At 40.8% G+C, this 23,316-nt stretch overlaps 1 protein-coding gene and 1 long non-coding RNA gene across 2 annotated transcripts; both read left to right on the top strand.

Annotated features, from left to right (window-relative positions):
• The first annotated feature begins 15,717 nt into the window (after window positions 1–15,717).
• LOC130917788 (uncharacterized) lies at window positions 15,718–17,637 on the top strand. Its single transcript, XR_009063516.1, has 5 exons — window positions 15,718–15,976; window positions 16,615–16,702; window positions 16,801–16,891; window positions 16,996–17,166; window positions 17,327–17,637. It is a non-coding gene; the product is annotated as an uncharacterized LOC130917788 (long non-coding RNA).
• A 2,146-nt stretch (window positions 17,638–19,783) lies between these two features.
• On the top strand, window positions 19,784–22,647 carry LOC130917732 (uncharacterized protein K02A2.6-like). The gene is made up of 3 exons (XM_057839394.1): window positions 19,784–19,890; window positions 20,044–21,150; window positions 21,432–22,647. Exons 1-3 carry the CDS (start codon window positions 19,784–19,786, stop codon window positions 22,645–22,647), a joined length of 2,430 nt encoding a protein of 809 aa, XP_057695377.1.
• Window positions 22,648–23,316: the final 669 nt, after the last annotated feature.

Below are 23,316 nucleotides of genomic sequence, written 5' to 3' on the forward strand. Positions count from 1 at the left end.
CAATAGTAAGTGGTTTATTGACCTGACATGCTTCAAATCATAAAAATAATAACAGCCTACCAATCTTGTAATCTTGATGGGTCTTGTCTCCATTCCATGTCAGGTAATCTGGGCACATTGTTTGCATCCTGATTAGCGTCTGGCTAATACATGTACCGTCCAACATAAAATTCCAACCTCCTCCTCTTCCTCCAACTCTTGAAAGACTTGGATCTCCTCACTTGCACTCGATCTATCGCTTATATTGCTGTTCGACTCATTGTTTGAAGGGCTTTGTATGGCGGCCGTATGGAGTGCTGCCATCGCTGTTCTCGGTGTGACGTGTCACTTCCGGGTTCGTCCCCTTTCAGGCTCGAACTTCGGAAACGCGATTATTTTGTCAAATATACAACATATAAATTATTTTTTCATGCTTTATTTGTTGGACAATGTTTAATTACTTTAATTTTGATCCTATTTGGCATTTTATGAAATTACTTCACATTTGGTCTTTAACACATGCTGTTCCTAAAGGTAAAGGAGAAATAAATATGGAGGGGAAAAGTGGAGTGGTGGAAAAGAGAAGAAGAGGAGGGCGAAGGCCTGGCCTAAAGATCAGATTTGCACTTGAAACATCTGCGGCCTCGCGCTTCTCAGCAGGTTTGTGTGAGTCTGAGCTCACTGTTTCCCCTCTTTTTCACCTCTCGCTATCCCCGTTTGCGCACCATTTCCTCTGTTTTGTACGTCAGCGTCCAGAAGCATGTGTCCTCATCTGCTGATGACACTTTCACTTTATCTCATGTCTTTTGACAAAGAAATGAGCAGCAGAAAAGAACTAACAAACGGGCTTTCCTCATATTCATCACAGTTAAAGGCTTTATTTACTCAGCTGCAAAGTAGCTATTGCTGTGTGTAAGTACTAGGTACAATGGATACAGTGGATATGAGAAATCTGCACTCCTATGTCATAATGACAGCATTTTGAGACTGCAACACATACGCCACCATTTAAAGCACCTTTGATTCACCACAGATAGAGTTCAAATTTTCTCGTAGGCTTTTCCTGACAATAATTTGACTTTCTCGGAGAAGTCTGAAGATTTTTTTTACCACAGTTTTGAGCAAGGGCATAGGTTTGCATTAGCCAGGAACTCCAGACTCACCGCTGTTCCAGCTATAGAGTCTGGCGACCGTTTGGCGGATCAAATTCCCAGGGCGGAGCAAGCCACAGCAAACAGACAGCAGAGTAGACCAATCAGCGACGGGTGGACGTGACTTTAATAAAGCGACAAGAAACTTTAGCGCAAGGACATAAATACTGTATACGAGGAGAGCGGAGAACGGACAAGTTTATTCAACATGGCTAGCGTGAGCCGGTTGCTGGGTTTTAGCGACTGGATGTGTTTTTGGTCATATAAAACTGAATTTACCGCTAATTGGAACATATTCTCGGCTATCCCGTTCGCCATCTATGTTGTTGTGGAGATGACTTCCGACGCTTAAGAGCAGTGTTGGGAGTAACACCGTTATAAATAATGCCGTTACGTAACGGTGTTATTTGTTCAGTAACGGGGTAATCTAACTAATTACTTTTTCCGCCGTTACAACGCCGTTACCGTTACTGACGGTCAAAGCGGTGCATTACTTACTCTGAATAAATTGAAGAAACTACCAGCCGTGTCGAGTCGACTCTCTGCTCCAAGACTTGGGGCGCATTGAGGTTCGAGAATACGTACTTCTGACTCCAAGCTGTTTGTCCCTGCTCATTCAATTAGACAATGCTTTCCAAAGTTTGGTAACGTTTCTGTGTTTGCTACACCTGATGCTAGCCTCGTTCCCCTCTCCCACTGTCAGCCAGCAATAATTCTGCTTCCATCTTGAGGACGGCAGACGCTTTGAAGGTGACGTGAATTGTCGGGAAACTAGCCTACCTGAATGCAGCCCCTCGAGAGATGCGATGGAAGTGATTGTGATTGGCTGAGCGTTAGAGTCATGTGTCGTGGTAAGCCAATCAGAGCCGATGATTTCACAAGCAAACCGGAACAGCGCGTGCGGCAAACACACACACACGCAAAACAGATGCACAGGGTCGGAATGGCAGAGCAGTCAGAAGAAAAATTGTCCTTTAAGAGGTGGAGATATAGACACTATATCAAGTTTGTCGAAATTAAAGGAAAGAACTTGCATGTAATGTGTAATTTATGTCCCGGGGCAAAGCTTTTGTCGACATCCGTGGTAAGCAATTCAAATCTGCTGAAGCACCTAACAAGTTAACTACCTGTCTGTTCTTCTCTATTCCACTGACTCGAATACTGCTCAGAAAATTTCAAATTCTTTGACATACAACAAGTTCTTTTTAAAGTAACGGAAATAGTTACTTTCCCTGGTAACTAGTTACTTTTACTATAGATTAATTCAGTTACTAACTCAGTTACTTTTTGGAAGAAGTAGTGAGTAATGTAACTAATTACTTTTTTAAAGTAACGTGCCCAACACTGCTTAAGAGTGACATTGCTCGTTAAGAACACGTCATGCAAATAAACGAATCTGATTGCACGGTCGAGTTCGTTCGGGCTCGAAAGACCATTAATCTACCTGGCCTGTGCAAAAGCCACCATAAAATAGACCAAACTACTGACAGGATGTGACTTTTCTTTTAAGTGTTTACTTGTCCCTTCAACTCTTACAGTTTTATCCTATGAGTAAACCAAATTGAACATACTAGGCTTTTTTTTTTTCTTCTTTTTTTTTTAACTTAATGCATGGAATCATACTGTGGTCAGACTTACAGTAAGGCTCACATGTACTGTATGTATGTGTAAACTGTATGGAGACAGAAAGGTGCCATTGGATTGTTGTCTGAGGCAATGAGCATCTTTAGAGACCATTTTCTCTCCCTCTTCTGAATAGGCTTTTCCAGTTGGACAAAACAGTTGTTGGTTGTTGGACATTGGACCGCTCAGGCAGGCAATTGGGCGGACAACCTTTTTACATCTTCCAAAAGCTGCAGTTTGCGTATGTAATGTATACCGAAACTTGTGTTTGCTGTGACAAAACAGCTGTTTGAGCTGCTGTGGAAAGTTCCTTATCATTGTATGCTTGAACATAATAAACTGTGAACCTTGACAACTGAATGTTGGACTTGTCAAGACAAAGTAAAGGTGCTTGATAGGATTTGTCCCAGATGTTCTAACACTGAATTTTTCTAAAATGTAGACAGTCTGCCACATGGTCCTCTCATCATGTTTACACTAACCCAGGAGGTAACAAGTCTGGATTTGCAAATATTCAAGATACTAGTTGCTGATATCCAGAGTGACCCCCACCCCCTTCACACCTAGGCTGCTTGATTGATTGTTTGAGTGGTCTATTGTTTGACACCGCCAAGTAGTCAGTTTGGTATCGAGGTCATTTGACGCCCTTCCGGTATTTCTTTATAGCCCAAAAAAAACCCGGTAGTTCCAGTGTTAAGGGGCTGGGTCCCAGACTATTCTCACAGTGTTTGAAAAATACAGGGAGAACAGTCTGGCCGTGCCAGGCAAGGTTTGCATAGGGACGGTAGGGACATAACACTACCAACTTTTCAGGATGCTCAAATTGTCCCCACCAACTTTTAAGCCACCTTATTTGCATTATGTAATGAGTTCAGTTATATGGGTAATTTAAATAGTCTGTAAGGATAGAAACACCCTAACATTATTAAGTGAATTATTTTTATTATGTTCAGACTTACATTTATCCCTTTTCACTTGCTGAATGTGCTGGTCCATTTTTCTCCCCTCAAATGCACGTTTCATTGGCTGATGACTTGACCCGCCCCCTTCCCGCCACACAGACGCACACTCACGCAACCCCGCCGACAGAAAGATAACATGCCGCCTCCTCCACCCCTTTCTTTTTTTTTTTTGGCCAGCACAAGCCACTGTAAATAAGTTAAGACGTCAATGTTGTGGAAGTGGGGGAAACACCACTAATTTAACTAATTAACTTGCTACTAAAAGTCTAACCTGCATCAGAGTAAACATAGCATTCATTTGTGTGAATTTGCTAACTTGCAAAACTACTGCAGTCAGGCCAGCCTCCACAAGGAATAACGAAGTCAAGCTAGCCGTCTCTCATTTCGATCATTGTTTGCATTATGTGCATTACAGTAATGCAACGCCGTGGCTTCAGAGTGCAAGTCCCAAGAATGGGTCCACTGAGAGGCACACTGACATGAATATGAACTGACATGAAAAAAAAAAATTGTGAAATGAAATCACACATCAGAATTTCATGAGAGTACTTTGGTTCGGGTCTTGGGGTAGTCTAGGATGACTCAGATGTAGATCAATCCTTGAATACCTCAGATTTTTTTCATGATTTTCTTTCCCTAATCACTTTTATATTACAATACTTTAGTTTGAGTCTAGGGGTGCTCCAGTGTCCCCCAAAAGTGGACGCATTCTTGGATAGCTCTCCATTTTTTTAAATTAAGGGATTTGCACTTCAAAATGTTTCTTTAGTAGTTTTTGTAAACAAAGGTTTGAATCAAACGTTGTATCACATGAACCAATTCACATAAAATTTAGTATAAGTCAATACAGATTTATTTTTGCCTTGATCATTTTGCCTATGAATTAATTAGGTTCATATTTGTGAGAAATGTGGCCCTGACCCCTGTTCAATACTCTGTTTGGTCTTATTAATGTACCGTCCCCAGTAAAAAGTGTACATGCAGGTTAGGCTGTTATATCATTCCTACCAATGTTAAGACTAAACCTACACCATTGGTTTTGAGTGGTTCATAAATTGACTAAGCCCCAATTCCAGCTGAAGAAAAACAGCCCCACAGCTGTTGCACCACCATGCTTCGGTGTAGGTTTGTTGTATACGTGACATTTTACTTGTTTTTCAGTGACAAACAAAAACATCATGTGGGATCAGTATCACTTTTTATTACTTTGTGTAAATGCTTAATGAGGAATAAAGTGAACATACGACATGGTTGATGATTAACAGACATTGGAAAGGAGATTTTAATGCTTTCAAAATGTGTGTCACATTAAACACTTAAACGTTTAAAGGGAGATTTTGTGTGTGTATCACTCATAATTTTTTTTTTTTTTTTTAAATAGGGAGGTTGTTGTGATGTTTTCATAAATTTAAGGATATACGAGTATAAAATACTTCTATGAAGTGACGCGAAAATGACACAAAAGCAACAAGAAGTACAATTAACTGGAAATGACCCAAAAATGCCTTCAAATCAAGAGGAAGTTACCCAAAATTAAGAGGAATTGAACCAGAAATGGACAAAAAACCAACAGGAAGTCAACCAGAAATGCCACAAAATCAATAGGAAATGACCCAAGATCAGCGTGAAGTGATTCGCAAGAGTTTACAGACCAACAGAGCAAATCATCCCCATGTAGTTACTTCACAAATTGCATTTTCTAGTTGTATATAGTGACCATAGGTAATAGTTAAAGCGGAAGTTCAAAATTTTTGACATTCGGCTTGATCTTAGAGTTAGCAGGGTTTAAATTAGTCAGTGGAGTTGATTTCAACAAATTCTGTGCAGTTATTTATTAATTTCAGGGCTCCGGAGTGGCTAAGCTAGCGCGAGTCAATGGTCCCTTCGTAGAATGCTAATAAATAAAAATTTAAAAAACGATACTAACAGATCTAACATAGTCAAACAAATTCAAAATGCAGATCATTGTTCAAAATACCCATTTGGCCAAAACAATGTCACACCAAACTGTCGTAATTCATTTATTTCAGACGGACTATTTTTTTTAGATGCGTAATGCGACCACAATAGAGAAGAGTGCTTCGGCCACTCGTGATCATGTTGCATTCAAGGGAGGTGGGAAGTCAGACTTATCCCACTCAGTTGCGATTTCAAAGAATTCCAAGCGTTTTTTTTTTTTATTTTGGCAATCGAAAAACATGTTGACCTCCAGCAAACCTGAATTCTCGTAAGCGATCAAATTGTGGAGGAAAAACGACGTCTAAGGTAAATGGACCACACGGAAAGCTTCCTTCTTTAGTTTTATTATTGACAGTCTGCTTTTCGACGGGCAGCGCATTTTGTCGAGTGACGTCTGACTGAAGCAATTCATGAAGTCGGGGTACTGGTAGGGTTTCTGACTTTTTGACAAGGGACCTCAGTTCGGGTTCCACTTATATTTTTCCTGGTTGGAGGTTGGAAAAGCATCAGTCTACAGATTCTTGCCTGAAGAACGGTAACATAGTGAAACATGCATTTAGAGGCTGTGGAAACAGACAAAAGAAATGGGCAAATGAGAGTTTCCACAAATTCCCTATGAAGAACAAGGAACAATACAAACTGTGGAAATTTGCTGCTGGCTACGACATAAACACACCGGTGGAAAAATATCACTCCGCTCTGCAGCCTGTTACCTACAGAGCTACTGGACATGCAATTGTAAGTTTTAATAACTTCATTCCAGCAGTGAAAGTGGCATGAATTTCTTGCCGGAACTCCTCGACGTGAAGGTCGCCACGGAGCCAGAAATTGTATTTGTTTATTTTTCATTCAAAATTGTATTTTTTCAATGATTTACAAAATAAAAGTTTATGAAAACAGCAATAACCCCAACCTCCATCTCCTAAATTTTATTTTCCCTCATTTCCTCACATACTAAATCCCAAATCTCAATTTTAACTACTTAAGAACATGGGATATAGTGGTATATTAAAATTGAAGTTAATGTAAACATTTACTCTTTTTTTTTTTTTTTTTATAAAGATAAGTAACATACATTCAGAAAAATAAGTACAAATGACTTATATTATGCAGAGTGAAATGGAATATATTTTGAAGATCGCGCAAAAAAAAAAATTTTTTTTTTTTAATCATAAGCCGATGAATAAGTAGCCTAACATAAATGAAAAATTATACGTCCAAAGTGCTCATTGACAGCTATGTTCTGAACCTCCCCATCAGAGCAAATAAAACTAAATATGATAAATAAGCCTCCTCAAATCTGTTGTTGCTCTTTAAGATTTGATCCATTTTATGTTGCATTGCCCTTTTTTGTCGCATCAATTCAACAAGCTTTTTTTTTTTTTTGCTGTTCCAGAAAACATGCATATTTGAACCAATCAGAGCTAACCATCACTGCTGATCACATGTCAGTATGTCAGCCAATGGCGTACCGCAAGCAACACGTCACTTCCGCTCATTAATATTCATAAAATTAGCTACTGTTGCTAAGCAAGGACAAGACACCGTTTGTCCCTAATAGGAAAGATAGATGTTTACTGAGCTAATCCTACCAATTCTCTCCAAAAATGATGTGCCTGGTGCCAAATTGACTGGCATAGATGTGGAAGAACATAAAAATGTTCAGTTAAAGAGATGGCTTTAGTGTCGAAGGCTGAAAAAGACAAAAAAAACGAGCCGACCTAAGCATAGCTTTAGCTTTTTTTTGTCAACGCGACTGACAATGACATTCTCCTGTTTCAACAAGCTATCCTTTACCATCAGCCCTGTCTTTCTTATATATCCTCTGGTTGTCCTACGTCTCTTACCGTTCTTGAGGGTAATTTAGTTAGCTTTGTGTAGCGATCGCAAATGCTACTCAGTGACAGCCAACGAACACTTTAAATTTTTTCATTGATAACACATCTTAGTCCTATAATTTATTTGCACTTCCCCCTTACTAAAGTTGTTTTTTTATATATTTACAACAGAAACAGTAACAGTGGCAGTCAGATACCATTGTAATTCTTTTCAGGTCATTCATTGTCAGACAGAAGCAGTACGGCACAACGTTACGCTAATAAAATAAATTAAAAATATAAAAATGGCTTACCTCTTTGTCCTCTGAAAGACCATTCCAACCCAACATAATGTTTACTGCATATGAAACGTGAATGGATTCGCCGAGCTGGTGTTAAAGTCCGCGCAAGTTGATTCGGTCTTCACATTTTTTCCTCCCGAGTTTTTGGTCTCCGGAAACGTATGAAGAAAACATCCTTCGTGTGTCGTAATGTCTAGAGTCGTTTCTACAAGTTCCAAAAAAGCAATGCGTGATCGGCATGTTCGTTTTTGAAAGATTATCGGAGAAAAGTAGCACTTTTTACGTTGAGTCTCTGCGAGGGCGGGTCTATAATGTCCCACTTTGGCTTTACTTCCGCTTTACGATGCGACGTCACGGTCTAAAAATAGCCTGCGTGCGGTACGCCATTGAACGGATAAATGAGTCCACGCGTTTTGCTTTACTGCGTGCATTCGCACATTGACGTGACTCATCATCGTCAGACTCAAACAACTGCAGCAGCTGGGGAAACCTCCATGCCCTCCGCGGAATAAAATCAATAATAAATATTGGTGGAAACGGATTACGCTACACAAGCACTTTATTATGCTTGTTGTTAACATTTGTGTACTGTATGTAAATCTGATGTTTGTAGATTGTCTTCTTCTTGGAGCTGAAATGCATGTGTGGCAGCTTAGCATTTTTTTGTTTTGTTTTGTTTTACTTTTGCATAGCGTTGCTGTCATATTTGCGGAATCAAAGCACCGTGTACCGGAACAGCATTCCGGCCCTGAATCTTATACCGGAACAGCATTCCGACCCTGAATCTTTTACCGGAACTGTGTTCTGGCCCTGAATCTTATACCGGAACTGCGTTCCTGACCGTTCTGGCCCACTTTCACCCCGCTTCATCCTGAAAACATAGCCAACACTATTGATTGCATGGGTCATCGCTGATTTTCATGCATGCACATGTTGTTTTTTATTGGCATGCTTGGACGGGCTCATTTACTACACTAGCTTCGCCACTGCGGAGCCTTGAAACTAATAAATAACTAATGAACTGAACGGAATTTGTTGAAATCAACTCAGCCAGCTAATTAAACCCTCGCTAACTTGAAGATTAAGCCTAATGTCAAAAATTCTGAACTTCCCCTTTAATGACTTTACACTATGACAAATTTTCAGATGTGCGGATACACTTTGAGGTCCAAGTATTGCTCCTGTAGAAGAGAGGAGATGATGAAACTTTTCTTTTAAATGAGTATAGTACATTGTTATTTTATCGGAGGAAGGCCAGGTTACAAACGTGCGTGGGTCACCATTACCCATCAATGTGTATGTTCATGTTCCCAGAAGAACTTTGAAAAATAGGCATATAAAATGACTTGTCCTGTCTGAGAATGAAAATACCTGTATAAGTTGATACTCCTGAGACCACACGCGCGCCAGTCTTAGTAAACTCTATAATTCATCACAACTGCAACCAGCTCCTATATATAAAAAAAGAAAGCCAGATGCTTTTGTCATTTCCCAAAACTTGCTCTGAGTCAACATCAGGTGCGTGTGTGTGTGCAAACACATACATGCGCTCTAGCCACGAAGAGGCCATCTGGGTGCTCACGGCGTACCATCAAATGCTGTTATGGAAACAATGAGCACTATAGCAGGTGTTCCTTCTAGATGTGTTTTGAAGATGCCTGCTAATAGAAAAATGAATGGAAGCAATTATGGGGAGCTTATAAGAACTTGTATTGTTTTATTTAAAGAAGAAGACACCTGCAGATCGCGTTTCTTGGGGAAATCAAACACCAAAAACAGCTTGTATTAAAAAAAATTCCATACATTCCATGAGCTTGACTCTTTCGGTCTGCAGCACAGTGCTCAAAAATTATATTTTTTATTCTTATCTCATTTTCTTATCTATTTCTAATACTTTTTCAGCAATTTAGAATATTTTGTGTACTGGGTTCACCAACCACCTTGACCTATCACACCCTTATCTGATCTATCTTCCTTCTTCTTCACCCTTGATTATATACTTCATATTCCGTTTCATAAATTGGACTATATTCAAAGTTGCCTAAAAGAGAAGGAACAAACTAGAATTATTTTCAAAAGTTCAGTGCAACAGTGTTGCATGTCAATAAAATAAATGAAAGATGATAAGTAACATTCATTCTAAGGCAAGTCTTCTATTAACCTCTGAACCCCACATTGCTTAAGTTGGCCCAGTGTAGCACTAGAGTACATAATGGTGGGAAAAAAAGTTAGCTAAGCTAAAATTTCAAGTCAACCAACTTGACTGAGGTTTTGATGGAAAACTTGTACAAACAAGATATTGCCAAAAAATATTAACCCTTGAGAGTCGAAGGACGCGCCGGCGCGTCCTCAGCGCACGTCGTCTTTGAAGCGCCCTCACGTTTTAATTACGTCACCCACATGCCGTTGGTTGGTCTCGTTTTAAAGTGCGGAAGTTGCGGTTTACTCTCGTTATTATTTGAAGTCAATCGACCAACTAGAACGTGAGATATTGTCATTTAAGTTTTATAGTTTTATTGTCCTCTCAAAAAAACATTAAAACGCTGCATGGATCATTTGTTTATGTCTATATTTCCATCATTTCTAGTCCTTTTTCAAAACGGAAGCTCCATGAAAAAAACACAAATCAAACGAACCCTTTCGAAGTCACAGTGGAAGCACAAATTGCGTTTTTTTTTTAAATAAATATAACTGCCGTGCGAGGTTCTACCGAACGAGAGGGAGGAGTGTTCTGAAGCAGCGAGGTGGCGAGCGACGGCCGTTTGGATCAAGCAGCGACTTTGTGTGACTTTGACAATGAACGGAAAACTAAATTTAGCGCAAGCAATTGTGCTTTTTGATCAACTTGAGGAAGAGGATGGTCCAAATTCGTCATCATCCTCTTCTTCAGAAGAGTCCTCGAGTGAAGATAGTGACGGATTTGAACACGTGGGTGACGCCATCGACGAGCAGAGGTAAACCGACTCACTTTTTTTTTTTTACGCCATCGACGAGCAGAGGTAAACCGACTCACTTTTTTTTTTTTATGCTGAAAAAGTTTCTTTTGAAAGTTTGTTTTGATATTGCAAGACAAAGTTAATTTTGATGCAATATAAGTGTGTGTTTGTGTATATAATAATAATATGTGCATATCAGATCAAAGTCGTACGTGCACTATGTGTATCCCAGGCAGGAATTTATAAAATGTGGTGTTCTTCTTTCTATATGAAGATTAGGGATGTAGCACATATTCAGCTATGGTATTCTTTCTATTGTCATACATATAGATTTCCATTATTATTTATTGCTGTATATATTTTTATTTTATACTTTATTATTTTCATAAATACTGACTTATTTTCATGTACATTTATAGTGACAATGAAAGTAAAGTGAAATGAAAATGGAAGGGTGGAAAGAGGACCGACACCCCATGGAAGTGTGAGCTGTGTGATGTAGCCGTGTCTAATTCCAGGACGAAACTGCTTTTCGGAGTGGCATGACTGAAAAAAATTTAACTTGTTTATTGTAAATATTTTTGAAAATGCTTTTTTCTCCCCAATGTTATATATGTATTTTTTTCCCACATCAGTCTTCTCAATTTGTGTATATAAATGTGTGTTCAAGAAGCTTGATTGTGTGTACATAGTTTTCATCAGGCAATGGGCCGCAATACATAAACTCATAAAAAAACACTTTTTGTGTTAGATGGTATATATTTTTTCACTGTTCTTCACTGTTTGGTCTGCTGTATATAACCTGTTTTGACTAGAGCATGTATAAAGGCAAAAAACGCCTATGGCTATACCTGTTGTTTATGTTGAATTGTCAAATATAAGACTATTTATTCTAAATTTTTTTGGTTGAATGTTCATCCTAACATGTTGAATAAATATTACAAAGTTTCAAAACGGTTCGTTACGCATGTTTGGTTGTCAATTGGACATCAATATTAAAAATTTTGACAAAACGATTTTGGAATTTTTGGTCTTTTTGGGCCCAAAATGATGATTTATAATTGGTCAGTGAAGGAAACAACAATTTGGACATGAAGTTCAAGGTGTCACAAAAAAAGGGACCAAACCAGGCCATCGTAAACAATTCTTTCTTTGAAATATAAAGGCAACTTCAAAGGCATGCAAAATCAGACAAAATAGGCCCAGACCTTAAAGGGTTAAGTTTGAACTGAACTTGTGTTTGAGCTGAACTGGAGGGCTGTCCACAATGCTTAACAGACCTCAGACAAAATGCTGGACATATTGCTTGGAGCCGCTTGCTAGCTTCCACCCGAGGGTAGAATTCGTAATTTGACTGCCAGTCTCTATTCGGCATCAACAGTCGGACAGATCAGCTCCGCAACCGTCTTCTGCGTCGCCTGCACCTCAATTTTTGTATGATCAACATTTGTTGTTCAATGTTAATAAGTTGATGATCCACATTCAAGCGTTCCATCTCCGTTGCCATTGTTGTCTAACCGGATGACAACTCAAGGAATTCAACAAGAGTCCCCCAAAACCGCACAAACACAACAAAACACCCTCTCTAGTGGCTTGGCGGTAAATTACAGAGCAACGCGTTCCCTTGACGCAGAACTTTGAATGCTCATTGACGACGTAGGGTCTACGCCGTCGCTACTCCATCCCCGCAACACAGAAGCATAAATTAGCCTTTAAAGTGCATGTGACACGAAAAAGCATGTTTTTTTCATAATACACGCGGTATTTTATGCCCCTGAATGATATGGACCGCTTGGATGTGTGTGGAAGCGATCGCTATATTTATTTAGTTTTTTTAATCCCGCGCCATGAAAATGAGAGACTTCCGGCTTCGGTCTTGCATTGAGGAGGAGGGCGCTGTGACGTGTACGGTAGAAGACGTCCTCTTCACGCAACAGTGTACTGTTGTGTATGAGGACGAAGGATTCAGCTGATTTTGCGGATTAATACGTTTATTTTTCGCATCACGCCAGCCAAACGGCTGCAGAAAAATCATTCTGTATGAGGGAGACGCGTATGCGCCTTTTTGGAGTTTCAAAAGGTTCCCATTCACCGTGGATATTTACTGTGGGACCATTGGACTTACGAGGAAGTGAGTAAACATCTTGTTTTGTATTATGTCAAATATGAATACAGCGATTACAAAGTAAACACTACAAACCTCCTTTAAATAAAGGACCACTTACGTTTAATCATTGATAGGCATGTAAAAAGCTCTCCTCTGCTCATTAGCAGCACGTTAGCTGCACAACAACTCCAGCCATCCTCCTCCGGGGAACGAACTGTAAATTGCTCTCCGCCGGGCGGTTTGCTGATCCGCGAAAACAATCAACAACCGGGTCATCATGTCAAATAATCCAGGCTAGTAATGTGTGATTTTCCGCTTCGAAGACTTTGAAACATCACTCGGTTCGGGGTAGCATGTCAGCTAGCTGTCACGCCTTCTGGTTTGTTTACATTCTCCGAAGCCGGGGAAGGGAAATGACATATGTCCGATTTGGGTGTCATAAAATATCGTTCGGGAGGTGCAACAGTAAAGGTGAAGTCGACAGTTTTGACCATTATGGAGTAATTTTGCCATGTCGTCCTGAATAAATGCATTTTCATTATTTCATATTCCATTCAGCACAAGACTGTTATTTGTCATGACCATGCCATTTATTTAGCAATTTGGGAAAATACTTGGATAAAAACAATATCCTGTAAAAATATTGAAGTAAAGAGACAGAAACAATGACATTTTGCCGCTCTCAGCATCGCGTTCTCCTCGTTGTGAATAGTTCCCCCTCGACGGGCTGACTGGTCCTTCTCAAGCCATTTATATAGCTATTGGGGAAAAATACTTGGATAAAAAGAATATCTAGTAAAAATATTGGAGTAGAAAGACTGAAACAATGACATTTTGCAGCTCTCTTCGTCGCGTTTTCCTCGTTCTGAATAATTCCCCCTCAATGGGCTGAATAGTAAAACCGATGAGCCCAGTCTACCGCTGACGTCATCCACCTGTTGGGGACGCTAAAGCCCTATAATGGTAGGCGTGGCTAACCGGCAGATTAAAAGACTAATTTCTCGTCATCTGCGCTTTGCTAAATTGTTGTATGTAGTCGAATCGTCTCAAAATATGATTCTAATTCACATAATAATGCCATTTAAGACTTTTTTTCTCGTGTCGTATGCTCTTTAGCCTCTGTGTTAAACTCGTGCATGCTCTGCATTAACTCGCGCATGCTTGTACGAGTTTTACTGGAGTCGGGGCTATGGTAGCTGGTATCTCATATAGTCCACAGAATCCATTGTAAATTGTGGGCAGTTACCGGCTTGCGTGTGCAGTGTTCTTGCCTAGTGGAGACTGGGCGAAGGCCAGTGAAACAGCATTGCTATCGCGGGGACGTGCAGCGGTGCGTGTTCACCCAAAATGTTTGGTACAAACCTTCTACAGAAGGTAAGAAAAAGGGATTTTTGGGGCAGTCTCATTTAAAATGCCTATCAGGGCATTGGGTGGAGCATACATGGAGTAGAAAAGTATTTTACATAAAAACTCTATAAATTCTATATACTACCCTAATTTCCCGAATATAACGCGCACTTTTTTTCCCCCAAATCAACTTGTAAAATCATGGTGCGCATTATACATGGGTACATTTATTGACACGGCCATGTTGTGTTGAAGAAAGGTATGCGGCGATCCGTTGCCGACCATGACGGTACATGATGTCACCTTTTTTTTTTTTTTCAGTGATACTTCACTCTGATAGGCCGGATGATTTCGTCTGTGTTCAATTCTGCTTTTTTCACTCTTCATAAAGCACAGAATTTAGTTTCTTGAACTCATTTGAGTCAACGTTTATTGAAGCTCCGCAACTCGGACCATAACAAACGTAACACAACACAGACTTCCTGTGTTCGTTAACTATATCTGTCCCTCGGGAAACTCAAACCCAAATAACAATAGTTCCTATTGTTACTGTCGTGTCGACAGCAATGAGCTCTCTCGGATTTCCGACTTACGTTCTCACTTTCATTTTACCGTATCAATCCATGGAGGAAACATTTATTCATCATGATGAAACGAGCAAGTTATACAGCAGCCTTTAAAAGAAAAGTCATATCTGTTTTGTTTTCTCCTGGATTCTGGTAAATTCAAGAAGTTATCAGATCATACCATTACCGTACATATTGTCAGTTTACGGTAATGTTTTGAACTACCAATGTGCTATGCTTGTGCTGTGTTTTACCACTCAGTAAAATGAAATTTCTGTAACTGTACACGAGCTGTTTTCTTGTATTCTTCTATTTATTGGTGCTAAAATTAGGGTGCGCGTTATACACGGGTATAATAATTTTCCCTAGATTTTACAAGTAGATTTGGAGTGCGCATTATACACGGGTGCGCCTTATATTCGGGAAATTACGGTACCTTTACAGAGTTGCGACAGGTTTCCTCAAGTTAAATGTAAGACATTTTAAGACCTAATTAAGACCATTTTTTAAAAACTTAAAACCTATTTCACAGCCATATCGACAAAGAAAACCAAAATCCGTGAATTTGTGTTAATTTATTTCTCGAAAGTGGAAATGTGGATTGTGTGCAGAATGTATGTTCTGAAATATTTTGTTAAAATGCATAATTGATTTCATAGTGAATAATAGTTTAGTTTAAAACCAGCTAAAAGATATAGTTAAAATATAAAATGTTTCTAATTACATTATTTACCTTGAAAAGTAATAAATACACAGCTAAAATTATTCTGAATGTTATTTCTTGAACAATTAATATACTGCTAGAGATTTGACAGGAAGTTCTTTTATTTTGAAGTGCGACAGAAGGAGCTGTTGTATTTTGTGTTTCCTGAAAAGGGGGGGGAAGCAAGCTATGCTAAATGAGCCTTGTTATGGCACAATGCCTTTGTTTAATGTTATACTGCAGCATTTTCAAGCAGTAAAAGGGTGAATCCCATTTCACCCCTTGGCCCTACCCCTTACCCCTTCCCCTCCGTTTTGCGCGTTCACGTGTAGGGGTAGGGCTGTCCCAATTCACGCTAATGTGCAGGGGTAGGGGTAAGGGGGAGGGCTTTCCACCCCTCCTAACGGAGGGCCATGACTACCCTCACTCCAAACGGAGGGTTACGCGAAATTTCCCAGGGTGCAAAGCGATTACCCCGAGAATCATTTCCAAAATGGCGGAGCCAAGGAAAGAAGTACACAAATGTAAGTAGCTCTGTTTATCCCTAATTTAACTATTTTAACAGTTTTAAGTTGTGATAACTGATGTATTGTGTGAGCGGGACTTACGTCGCAATGTGTAGTTTTTTTCTGCTATAAACGCACATCGGCGAAATCGCTCTTTATTGCATTAATAAGGAATCAGTCAATGCATGTGAAGATGCTGGGAAAAGTCGAATAACAACATGGTTGTTTTTTTTATAATTCACGAGCAATGTAATGACGTCGCAATGTGCAGTTTTTTCTGCCATAAACGCACATCGGCGAAATCGCTCTTTATTGCATTAATAAGGAATCAGTCAATGCATGTGAAGATGCTGGGAAAAGTCGAATAACAACATGGTTGTTTTTTTTATAATTCACGAGCAATGTAATGACGTCGCAATGTGCAGTTTTTTCTGCCATAAACGCACATCGGCGAAATCGCTCTTTATTGCATTAATAAGGAATCAGTCAATGCATGTGAATGTGCTGGGGAAAGTTTAAAAACAACACAGTTGTCGTTTTTTAAAATTTGCGAGCAATGTATTAGATTGACCATAGAGAAGTTGCTTTTGAGCGACGTGTGCGTCATTTCGCTACCTATTATCACAAGTATTCATGTTCGTGAATGTGATTCACAGGGAGTCAAGCACAAACAAAGACCCTTACCAGGTTTGAGAACCAAGAACGGTTCTTGAAGTCAAAAGCCTCGGCCAAACAACAGTGGGAGTGAGTAATTATCTCTGCTAAGGAGGTTATGTTTTTGCCAGAGTTTGTCTGTTTGTTAATTAGCAATTCATAAGTTATCCCTCGCATTTACAACACAGGAAGCTGATCAAGGAGCTGGGGCTGCAGGGGAAGATGTCCTCCCAGCAGGTCTCCAAAAAATGGGAGAATTAAAAAAAAAAAAAGTACAAGGTAAACAGTAATGCCCGTTAAGTAGATGAATACTATGTACTCCTGAAATATTGTCAGCGAGCAATGAAGTACATTCACAATTGCCATTGTCTTGCTTCTTACAGGAGCTGAAAACTCCCTGCTCTGGGGGTGGGACAGATGAAGGCCAGGAGACCGCCACAACGTGGCAATATTATGAGGATATGCACGCGGTGCTGAGAGGAAGGGCAGCAATAAACCCTCCACTCTTGGTGGATCCATGCGCAGAGGGGGATGTCATCATCCAAAGTGCTTTGGTAAACATACAGCCATATATTGTTTTTTTTTGGTTAATGTGCATGGTATGTCCAAATAATGATGTATTGTACACACAGCCACCACTCCCTCATTCTGTAACACCTTTTTTCTCAATGGATTGAAGTGCAAGCTGTAATGTAATGTTGTTTGTTCCCCTAGAACGTCGCTGAGCCCAGAATGTGCCACGTGCTGTTCCTGCTCCAGTCACCCCACCATCTCTTCATTTTGTTTATTGATGGTTGTCTTATGTTCATTTTTTTAATCTGGTCATATTCATACTGTTTATTTTCTGTAGTTGCTCCACACACTTTCAGACACTTTAAGCTGTAATTTGCACTATGTTCACTATTTCTGAAAAGAAGCTGCTAATAAAAGAAAGGAATAACAATTTGTGAGCATGATTATCACATCAGCATCATATGAATGAAACGGATATTGGTTTGAAGAGATTTATTTTGTAAAATAAAAATGTGATGCATTACATTAGAATGTAATGGGAAAATGGGAGAAAAAGCATGAAAAAAAAGAAAACGATCACCAAAAATTATATACATTGCACATCAACACACGAGCCACCACGATGTAAGAGAGTCCATGTGCCAACCAGTATATATAGATCAGGACCTCCAGTTGCCCGTCCCAACCATGGTCCTGCTCTCTCTGCAGCAGCTTTTGGACAGCGTTTATGGCTCTTCTGCTGAGGTGTAGGTCCCACCTCAAGTCCGCCTCAACATTGAATCACAACCTTAGAACAGGTATATTATGGTCCAACCGGCAATAATTTGTGGGATGACCCATTTGCTGGAAAGAAAAACATGGAAAGAACAGGCTTTCATCCTCCCAAACCAACACATTGATGGCACACACAATGCAGTGAATGTATTTATGTATTCACATCTGACCCTGGTACAAAAAAATGGGTTCAAACCCCCCTGAGCAGCATGTTTATCTCAAACGGAAGGAGGCGAGTAACAAAAGCCACACGTTAGCTGTTGCTTTTTGTTCGGTTAGCCAGGCTAGGACACTACTCCAATCAATAAATCAGCAAATAAAAAAAGGCAAGCAAATTGTTTCTGTATAACAAAATATCACGAATGTACAGTTAAAAGGACTTTCAAACACAAACACATTGTTTCTTTCACACGCTAGCTCTGGAGGCTACCAACCATTTGTGCTGGCTGGACACTAAAAAGTGCTCACTCACACGTGTTATTTGTATTACTTTCTTATTCTACATACCCCAGCAAGATACAGCAATGCTCCCAGATGTCGAAGACGCCTTCGCCTGATGGCCTTTCGTCGATACGACGCAGATATTTGTAAAAAATAGCTTCATAGCCAAGGAGAGTGTGGGCACCACAGCAGTAGGCGTGTCTGTTTAGTTCTGTCGCTTTTTGATGACGTCACAACTGGCGGAATGGACTTATGACGTACTTGAGTGTGAAGGGGTGTCCCAATTCGTAGGGCTAACGTTTCAAGCCCTACCCCTTATTGCGCCATTTGAAGGGCCAAGGGCTAGGGGGAAGGGGTAAGGGGTAGGGCCAAGGGGTGAAATGGGATTCACCCTTATTGTAAATGTGACATATTTATGTCACATTCGCTGGTGGTGACTGGTTTCAAAACACCACTTTTGACCAATGCATCCAGGTCAGCCTCGACTTTGTCATGAATAGCATACGGCACTGTCCTAGCCTTCATAAACACAGGTTTGCTTCCTGGCTTAATGTGCAATTTCACTGTAATGTCCTTCATGCTGCCCAATTCCTCACGGAAAACCTCTTCATTCTTGTCCAGGATGACTTGTAGTTGTGAAGAACCGTCTGACAGCTGCCGAACTTCTAGCCAATTTACACCAAGGGCATTAATCCACAGTCGTCCCATGATGGAAGCAAAATTCCCTTTTGTGACATACACTGGAAGTTTAGCAGTTTGATCCTTGCATTGCACAGTAATGTCAGTCATTCCTTTCATGTGCACTTTGTGTCCAGTGTACGCTTTGAACACAGTGTCTGACGGTCTTAATGGAAGGTGTCTCAAACACTGTTTATAGACTTGGTAAGACACAAGCGATGCCTGTGATCCAGTATCTATTTGCATTTTGACTGGGTGACCCTCTAACTTTGGTGTGACCCAGTAACACCCTGACTTCCCGTCCACGCTCATTACATGCACGGTGTGCACGTCACTTTCATCTTCGGAAGTAGAGGCACTCTCTACCGCTTTGACATATTTCTTTGTTTTCTTCTTGTCATTCATTTCCTTATCTTTGTCTGTGCTTGTTTTTTTCCGACAGGCACGCTCAACATGACCCTTCTTCCTACAATGATGACAGTTCATTTCTTTGCACCAGCAGTTGGAGGAAAGGTGCCCTGTTTTACCGCACCTAAAACAGGGACCAGCAACCTTGCTTTGGGTACTTGCCACTTGGTGTATTCTGCTCGTAATGTTCAGTTGTTGAGCCTCCTTTGAAGCCATTTCCATAGCCACGCTTACATCAAAGGCTTTCTTTAATGTCAGTCCACTTTCTGAGAGTAACTTCTTTTGTGTTGCTTCGTTTCTCAGTCCACATACCAATCTGTCTGTTAATGTGTCTTCTAAAACATCACCAAACTCACAATGTTCAGCCAGCTTCCTCAGCGCCGCTACGAACATAGTGACAGATTCCCCCTCTTCCTGATTTCTCCTGTGAAATCGGAATCTCTCTGCTATCACAAGGGGCTTGGGTGAAAAATGTCCATTAAGAGTTTCCACGATTTCCCTGTACGTTTTACTACCAGGTTTATCGGGTTGAAGCAAGTTTCTCAGTTAATTGAAAGTCTTTGGCCCAATAACGCTTAAAAACGTGGGCACCACTTTCTCTTCCGCTATTTCGTTAGCTTCCACGAAATAGCCGAACCGCTCTGTGTACAAGCGCCACTGTTCCACAAGCACATCAAAAGGACCAACAGAGCCGATAACTCCCGCCATAGCGCCTGGTTATACAGCACCTTCACGCTCCTTTTGAAAACTCCGCTCGTCCCACTTCCATTGATTGATGATTTGTTTGCAGGTCTGAGTGGTGGTCAAAAATTCAGCAAAATTGACCTCAACCAAGCTTATCTGCAGATGCATGTGGACGAAGAATCACGGGAGTGGCTGACAATTAACACGCACAAGGGACTTTTCAGATATTGCAGATTACCTTTTGGCATCACATCTGCTCCTGCTCTGTTTCAACGGGCTATGGATCAAATTTTGAGTGGATTGCCAGGAGTACAATGTTACTTGGATGACATTCTCTGCACCGGTGCCAACGACGAGGAGCATCTTCGCAACGTGGATGCTGTCTTAAAAAGGCTAAGGCAGTATGGTCTTCGAGTACGCAAGGAAAAATGTGAATTTTTGAGACCATCGGTGGAGTATCTCGGGCATGTGATAGACCACGAAGGACTACAGAAGGCTCCATCAAAGACAAAGGCAATTGTGGATGCACCCGCCCCAGAAAATGTGAGTCAGCTTAGATCTTTTTTAGGTCTATTGAACTATTATGGACGGTTTATTCCCAATTTGGCATCACTTCTTAAACCATTGCATGAGCTGTTGTGCAAAGATGTAAAATGGAAATGGACGAATGAGTGTAACAAAGCTTTTCGAAATGCGAAAAACGCCCTGATTTCATCAGAGGTTCTCACTCATTTCAACCCTTCATATCCAATACAGCTGGCATGTGATGCTTCACCCTATGGGGTGGGTGCTGTCATCTCCCATGTGTTCCCGAACGAAGATGAAAGACCAATTGCTTTTGCGTCGAGAACACTTAACAAAGCAGAGTCAAACTATGCTCAATTGGAACGAGAAGCATTGAGCATTATCTTTGGTGTGAGGAAGTTCCACCAATATTTGTATGGAAGGAAGTTTACTCTGTTAACGGATCACAGACCACTGGCAACGATTTTGGGACCTCATGCAGGAATCCCTTCGCTGGCTGCTGCACGTCTTCAGAGGTGGGCTTTGTTGTTGTCAGCTCACTCATATGACATCAAGTATCGTAAATCTGATTTTCATTGCAATGCTGATGGACTTTCGAGGTTGCCGCTTCCTGTCACAAAACATGAGCCTACCTCAGTGGAAATATTCTATTTCCGAAGTGTTGAACATGCACCTATTTCAGCGTCGCAAGTGAAACGTGCAACTCGGAACGACCCCGACCTGTCAGTCGTCATGGACATGGTAATTAAAGGACAAACCAAGTGTGAGAAACCGCTCTCATACCTTTTTTGGATAGGAGGTGGGAACTTTCTGTTCAATCGGGTTGTTTGCTGTGGGGGAGGAGAGTGATTGTGCCACAGTCATTGCGTGCTAAAATGCTTGCGCAACTGCATGCAGGTCACAGTGGTATTGTTCAAATGAAAGAAATGGCGAGAAGTTATTTTTGGTGGCCAGGATTAGATAAACAGATCGAAGAGACGGTAAAAAGTTGTTCATCTTGCCAGAAGATTCGCAACAATCCACCTGCAGCCCCACTTCATCCTTGGGATTTTCCTCAGGACCCTTGGCACCGCATTCATATTGACTTTACGGGGCCTTTTGAAAATCGAATGTTTCTGGTTGCTATCGATGCCCATAGTAAGTGGCCAGAGGTAGCTATCATGAAATCAACCACATCGGAAAAGGCAATTGAGAAGTTAGGGGAGATGTTTAGTCGTTTCGGAGCCCCTGCACAACTCGTCTCAGACAATGGCCCCCAATTTGTGTCAAAAGAAATGGTTGAATTCCTGCAAGCCAATGGGGTTCAACACATTAAGTCGGCTCCCTATCACCTGGCAACCAACGGCCTGGCAGAGAGGTTTGTGCAGACCCTCAAACATGCTCTCAAAGCATCACAAGGGCAAAGTACACTCCATCAGAGACTACACGAATTTCTCCTCAAATACCGAACATCTGTGCATGCAACTACCAAAGTATCGCCAGCGAGCCTCATGTTTTCTCGAGAGATACGAACTGGCATGGATCTTCTGAAACCACCAACCCTGAGTGAGATTGTTCAAATGGATCAACAGAAGCAAGTCAAGTACAGAGACCTGCATTCCAAGAACCGAGTTTTTGCACCTGGTGACTCTGTTATGGCCCGGAGTTACCAGAGTAAGGAAAAGTGGGCCCCTGCCACCATCATTGCTCAAACCGGGCCTGTTTCCTACACCGTTCAGACAGCTGATGGTGTTTGGCGTCGCCATGTGGATCAATTGTTGGGAACATCAGACACTACTCCAGAACTGTCTATTGATTGTGATGATGCTAGCAGTGTAATACCAGAAATGTCTTGCTTACCGGATGTGTCAAACCCAAACAATCCTGCTGTAATTGTGTCTAATTCAACCAATGCACAAACGGAACCTGAAACGGTATCGGAACCTGTTTCCACAAGTGGAAAATCGGAAGTGACTGTTGAACGTCGTTATCCTGCACGCGACAGGCGACCGCCTGATAGATTGGATTTATAAGTAATAAGTAATGAGGGGAAAACAGGAGGTATTTTTGTGTTTATTTCTGGGACATGTTATGTAAGGGGGGAGGAGATGTGACATATTTATGTCACACTGCTGTTGCCATAGTGTGCACTTCCTGTGGGTGTGGTATTACAGTATAAAAAGGAATCTCTGTTATGTCTCTGTGACATATATGATGAGAAGCACACTGAATAAAGAAGTGTTGTTCCATTCAAGTCTCGGCCTTACATGTACATACCTGTTAAGTTGTAGAAATTGCAAATAGGGAGATTTCTGTTTGCCAACCCCGATGACGCGCACTCGCACGACAATCGCTAAGACAAAATGCAACCATTTTTTTTTCAAGTTCATTTTGGTCACAACACTTGTGTAAAAATTAACTACACTGTCAAAGAACCTCTTTTTGGTGGCATCAGAGATAGTCTTCAACTTGCTCCATGTATTATCTGGCATCATGTGATACTGCTATGTTGCCTGTGTCATGCCAGTTCTCCTTGTTCCTGTAATCAACATCTAGGACAGGGGTCAGCAACCTTTTTGGTGTGGAGTGCCACTTTCAAATTTTCTTGTCAATTGTGTGCCACACCGAGATTAATGACGCACATCCAATTTTTTATATCCAACAGAGCTGTAATTTTACCCCAAAGAAAACAACATGAACAT

The sequence above is a fragment of the Corythoichthys intestinalis genome, chromosome 6 (assembly GCF_030265065.1).
Source record: "Corythoichthys intestinalis isolate RoL2023-P3 chromosome 6, ASM3026506v1, whole genome shotgun sequence".
Classification (NCBI taxonomy): Eukaryota; Metazoa; Chordata; class Actinopteri; order Syngnathiformes; family Syngnathidae; genus Corythoichthys; species Corythoichthys intestinalis.

Excerpts from the sequence above, each read along its gene's own strand:
- LOC130917732 (XM_057839394.1), top strand. The coding sequence starts at position 19,784 with ATGTTCAGCCAGCTTCCTCAGCGCCGCTACGAACATAGTGACAGATTC. Across the intron at positions 19,891-20,043 it reads TGCTATCACAAGGGGCTTGG|CTTCCACGAAATAGCCGAAC; the intron begins GTGAAAAATGTC and ends CTATTTCGTTAG. Across the intron at positions 21,151-21,431 it reads GCTGCTGCACGTCTTCAGAG|GAGGTGGGAACTTTCTGTTC; the intron begins GTGGGCTTTGTT and ends TTTTTTGGATAG.